The sequence below is a fragment of the Pholcus phalangioides genome, unplaced genomic scaffold (genome assembly GCF_987345545.1).
Source record: "Pholcus phalangioides strain wild (caught in Gottingen) unplaced genomic scaffold, Ppha-v1.0 ptg000001l_1, whole genome shotgun sequence".
Taxonomy (NCBI): Eukaryota; Metazoa; Arthropoda; class Arachnida; order Araneae; family Pholcidae; genus Pholcus; species Pholcus phalangioides.
In genome coordinates this window covers 8339576-8345575 of record NW_028301594.1, presented here as the reverse complement: position 1 = coordinate 8345575, position 6000 = coordinate 8339576, and the positions used below count along the sequence as shown (strand labels likewise).

At 33.4% G+C, this 6000-nt stretch overlaps 1 protein-coding gene across 2 annotated transcripts in view; it reads right to left on the bottom strand.

Moving 5' to 3' along the window:
- Positions 1–551: 551 nt before the first annotated feature.
- LOC149089801 (beta-alanine transporter-like) overlaps positions 552–6000 on the bottom strand; it is a 207659-nt gene continuing 202210 nt past the window's right edge. The window contains exon 11 of one of the 2 annotated variants that reach the window (XM_089248242.1): positions 552–2155. In XM_089248242.1, the coding sequence (XP_089104368.1) occupies positions 2029–2155 (127 nt within the window). In that variant the 3' untranslated portion in view covers positions 552–2028. The remainder of the gene's footprint in view (positions 2156–6000) is intronic. The other variant, XM_089248179.1, reaches the window with a different exon arrangement.

Below are 6000 nucleotides of genomic sequence, written 5' to 3'. Positions count from 1 at the left end.
AGCATCATACTGAACAGTCTGGACATTCCAGGAGCTTATCTTTTCCACCTGCATCTATCAGACATTGAAATGAGCTGTTTAAATCAGAAATGGATGGGAACAGCTACGAGCTCGATTGGGTTGGGTCAACACCAGTAGAATAAAGTTGGTTGTATACATACGGTAAAATAAAAAATTATCACTTCATTATCTTAACTTCCTGAAAATTTTAATTTACCCAATTTTGATGATGTTCATTTTTGTCTTCGATCAATTTTAGTCTTTTTTTTACAGTGCTTCTTTAGTGTTTCATAACTCTTATATTCAAATTTTGGGCCGTACCCTGGGATGAATTAAATGGTTTTCCATTGGAACCAATGGGGGATCGCGTTTCGGCCTACAAAGGTTTTCGGCTAAGGAACGTATAATTCTACACGTATTTTTATCGTACTGCCCAGTAATTCTACGCTATAAAGAATTATTTTCGGTAGTTGAGGGATGACTTACGCACCGCACCTATCATACTTTCATTGAATCAGAATCAGGAGAAAAATTAAAGAAAAGCCAAAAGTAGACCATTAAAAAAAGAACAATTTATTATCACTACAATCGATTCGTTTCATACTCATTTACATACATAATTGATGATCATATATATATATATATATATAAACTGCTCTCTACGTCTCACTGATATGTAGACAACAACAACAGGCGTTGGATGTGAAAACATCGAGGCCTACCGCAGACCTGCATTACGATCTCATCCTCCGGTGCTCCATAGGTTGTATTATTGGTACCTTTTCTTCGTGAGTAACAATTTAGCTTAGTATTTCAGTTTTTCATTACCGTCATCGCAAAAGAAGCTCCAAGAGTCTTAAATTCCAAAGCTCGAGCGGGTAAGGAAAAAAAAAATACTAAAACAAAGAAATACCGAGTTCCACCTCACATAATAAATTTCTATTTACTTTGAAACGCTATCCTGAAATTCATCAATTTTCAATTCCATGCAGGTATACGGCAAGCACAAAATATTCACAACACATCCATATTAGATTAGATACCATTTCATACATTGCCAGATACGTTCATACGTTTGCTCGTTAAGTGCAGATCTACGACCACAACTCTTAATAAATCAACACTACGATCATAAAACTTTCAATAACTTCATATTTGTTTCATACATTTTCTATCTATAATATGGATATTCAAGGCAAGTGTCCATACACTTGCACGACACACACAAAAAAAAACTTTTTTTTATACATATTTTCTTTCGATCTGATTTTTAACATGTACATACATATCAGTAAATGCTCACAATTTTTCATTGTCACAATAACCTACGGAAACAAACAGTTGAGAAGCTATTTTGGACGGGTCGTTCCATTGAAATATTTTTTTTTTTCCATTGAGCATTTATATAAATTCAACCTATCCGAAATTTGTTAGGGTACTTCGCTTAAAATTTTATAAGATTTATTTTTTTCATTTTTAATGATATTTTAATACCTTTCTCTTCTCAGTCCAGATAATACATTATTATAAAATAACCAAATAAAATTTTGAATCGAAAAGTAAAATGTGTTCTTTACGATATTCTTACATGTTTTTTTTTCTTTTTGATCCCGATGACAAGATTATCTAGCTTTAACTGATAATCCGTATTCTTCAAAAATTCATTTTACAAAAATTTAAGGACAATGTTTTGTGGAAAAAAATCTTTTTTTTTTTGGGAAGGGGAATCTGTGTTTTCCTACTGAAAGATTTTTATGTAATAATAGATTTATCGCAAGTTCTATGAAATTCTATCGGTTTAAGCTGATTCGATTTCGTTTTAAATGTGAGTGTACAAGGTATTAAAATTTCTGGACCGAGAGGATATTTTTTGTAGACATCATTTCTCGGTATAAAAGTTCTAATATTTTCACAATTCGTAAGAAAAAATCATTTTTATAAAAGAAAACTATGATCAGAGTTTGCTGTATTTTCTTTCCACGAATGACGTTTGAAATTGTTTGTGACATCGACATAACATCCACATCGTCATAGAACGGTGACTTTCAGTTCGTCCATCGATAAATGCCGATCTATGGGATTAGATGATCCCATTTCCAAAGAAGCCGTTTCTGATTCTTGTCGATTGTAACGTCTCGCTTGACTCTGTAACAAACTTTAGAACAAAACAAAAGATAATTCCAAAAATGTGTCAGAAGTTCGTAAATTACTGTTCGAATTCGCAAAAACAAGAATATCGTCTTTTTATATTATTTTTATACGAGTAAAGAAACACAATATATTTTTCATATACAGGGTGTTCTGTTAAAGGACCGACAAACTCAGAGGGTTGTTAGTAGACATTAAGATATCAAGAGGAGCAAAAATTGCAATGGAACATGGCGTCGCAAGCCACGTTGAGAGGCTGAAAATCGCGAAAAACGTATGTAGGATTCGACGTCACGCTGGAACGACAAAAAGTAAAATAATAACTACAAAAAGATTTATTCTATTTGTTATTACAAGAGTTGTTGGAAGTGGACGTCACTGACGTCATTGCACAGTCTACAAAGACGTAGAAACGATCCACGGACTCTCTCGAAGACACCAGGTATGCTTTAATACAGGCGATACTCGTGTTGCAATTAGTTGTCTGTTTAAATGAGTTCTGAACGCAAGGAATTCTTTCGAAAACATGTTGCGAAATGAATAAGTGAAATGAACGTGCCATCCATGAATTGAGTGCCACACCCAGATTATGAGTACTTTGCATAAAGTGTCTCTTTGTAGTTTGTGAAATAATAGGAGACAGACAGTACACGTTTAAAATTGACGTCGCTCGCCGAGTAAACGCACAAGAATTTGGTGTGTGGAACTTTATAAGACCTTTGCCAAATATAAGAAATAATGTAAGATGTAGATCGTCAAAAGCAAGGAAGAAAGTAAACGCTCGATTGAATTCATTAATTCAAAGAAATGGAAAATCCTTGCAGGTGAAACGGTTCCACGACATTATTACAATATTTTTTGGTCTAAATGTGGTTCAAAAAGTTATTTTGATTGACTTCATAGAGACTAGAGCTTTTTTTACACAAGTACACAGCGAAACGCTTTTGAAATTTCTGCATTAACCCTTGAAGTATTTAAAAATATATATATTTACTTTTAATAAATAAACAAAAATAAGAATATCGAATAATATGGCGGAAATGTTTTTCAACAAATCACCGGAGAAGGAGGGATCGGAGGGGACATAAGTGTCTCGGTGATGTTTTTCAGCGGGACACATATATTTTAGTGTTATTGTAATAATGGTTAAAATACAATGAACAACTGAGCTATTTTTTTTATTCAAATTAATTTTCGGAAAGATGTTAATAAAATACTAAAATGACCACGCAGCCCACTGGTATTGAAACGGTTAAATTCAGATTTTCTACTGAAGTTGTACGAAATTCAAGCTGGGGGTTTGAGAAAAATTTCGATATTAAAATTGTTAAGATAAATTTATTACAGTTCGGAAAATAGTTAGCACACGTATAGGGGGCTGGGAACCTGCAATGCATCTCTGTTTTTCCTCATATGTTATTTCTGCATAACCAATTGATAATTTTTTTGCGTAGGAAAATTAATATTGATCCGTAACATTGATTCACATAATCATATGGTACTATCTCCAACACAGAGGTCAACTATCATATGGATGGTCATTTCTTCTCTATATAATGTTAGCATCAGAAGATTTTTTTTTGCGATTTGAATGAATAGATGGCTAGATATTTGAAAATTTCAAATAGGAATTTCAATGGGTGAGTTCAACAAAAAACGAAATGTCCTGTGACAATCGATCTATCTATTGCTAATCTTTGGAGCACACATAAATTGCCACAGGACAAAATACTCTATGATGCTTCATACGTGTTCACAAGCAGACATTATAATAGTGATAATATCATATAAACTCACGCTGGTCCATCTTTTGGAGGTGAGAGAGATATTTCGGAATAAAAATAAAATACACATTTTTTTTTCTCTAATTGTTTTTCTTGGCCATATCGAAGCCAACAATGGCGAAATAGACCATAGCTTTTTTTAGAAGTGGACATGAGTCGTATGCGGGAGAAGAAATCTCATTATTTTAGCTCTCGTGGGAACCCATCAGCCACCGTAATGATGGATCCATCGGTATAAACAACTCATTAATCAAAATGCTGTGAATATTTGCATAAAACAAAATAAAAAGTAATCTAAAATCCTTTAATTATTTTTTCATCTTGAGAGTGAATGAAGTGAAATCTGCCAAAACACCAAACAAAAAAAACTTTTCCTGAATATAAAGCATGTAATCAACTTGGATACATCCAGATCCGTAAACAACAACTAAGAAAAAAATAGCAAAGCTGCAATTCAATTCCTGATAACGATGCATATTCATGAGCTAAAGTAACGCTTCCCACCGGGGAGAAAAACAGAGAAAATAGAGCATCGGGCATAATTACAGATGATGGAAATGGTATTGTATTCATAACATTAAAGGCGATACGTAATTAAAGAAAAAGAGACATGCGGGTGTAATTCTACGAATTATCAATGCATGAAGAGAAATAACATTAAAAAAAAAACGCACTTCCTAGTTTTAATAAAAGATCAAACGAGAGACGAATTTTTAGCAGTTATAAAAGCGCCGGTCCGTCTCCAAAAACGCATTTTCCAAGCCATTAAACATTTATAAAAAAAAAAAATGTATGGAGCAATAAAGTAGATACTATAAAAGAGAAAAAACCGAAAAAAACATTCGTTTCAATTGCACCAACAACAACCGCATACTTCACTGAGAAAAGAACAGAAAATACAAAAAAACAAAAACTGGAGCGCCCTCTAGTTTTTCCGGTTTACCTGATATAAGGAAAAATTGCCCCGGCTTAAATAATATGAAAAGACATATAACATACACACACACACACACAATAGAGAAAACGAAATAATAAAATAAATGTATCACCATAAAAGTTTCAGACGCAATAACTTCTAAAATGGAACCATGTACATATTTCAATCGCTACAAGAGGATGGACGAGAAAAAATATTGCGCACATTAATATAAATTCCAACAATATCTCATGTCAACGTGAACAGAAATGTCTCTTTTAATCATTTCTCTCTTTCTTATTTGTTTTCTGTGATATAAATATTTCTTATTTCGACTACGTAATGTCTCAATTTTTCTCTGAGTTATTCTCCCTAATACAGTCTCGATAATCCGAGACTATCTCGGATAACTGAAAACATGGATTATAAGAAAAAACTATATTAAACAACTTTCAGGGAAGGGAGTAAAACCTCTGTATTGAATTTATGGTTTTATTATACCATGTTCTGTAGTGAAAAATTAATAAAATACAAGGTCCACTCTCGGGTCACAGGGTGGTATGAACTTAACTACCATCTAATGAAATTGATCTAACTTGTTTTCTTTTAACCCACGTATTCGTACTTACTCTTACCTTTGTAATGTTTACTTCACGGGCATAGCTCCTTAGATTAGGGTTGCCAAGATCCATGCCCTCTTTATAATGGGTTCCAGCCTTTGGGATCTGATATGAAAATATGTTTTTGTTTGTTTATTTTTTTTCCATTATGAATTTACAGTAGACGGACCTGTGGAGAATTCTAGTCTGAGGGCTCACCGAAGACACCGGCATATCCATGACCGGCCGTCAATGACTACTAAAGACCCTCCTTATTCATGGACGGAGATACGGGCGAAATTTTTCTTTAAACTAAAATTACTGGAATTCCTAAGAAAAATGAAACGAAACGCGTTCTTTGAAAAACACAGAAAGAATGAGATTTTGAGAAGAAATTTCAAAAATTCCAGCACCTCGGATTATCTGGAAACTCGAACTTTTGAGAGACTTCACTGTGTACAATGTTATAATCTATCACTCACGTAAATTTTCTATTAAAAATTGCACAGCATCAATGCAAGTGCAGTGTATTTTTAATGCGATCTTATCGGGA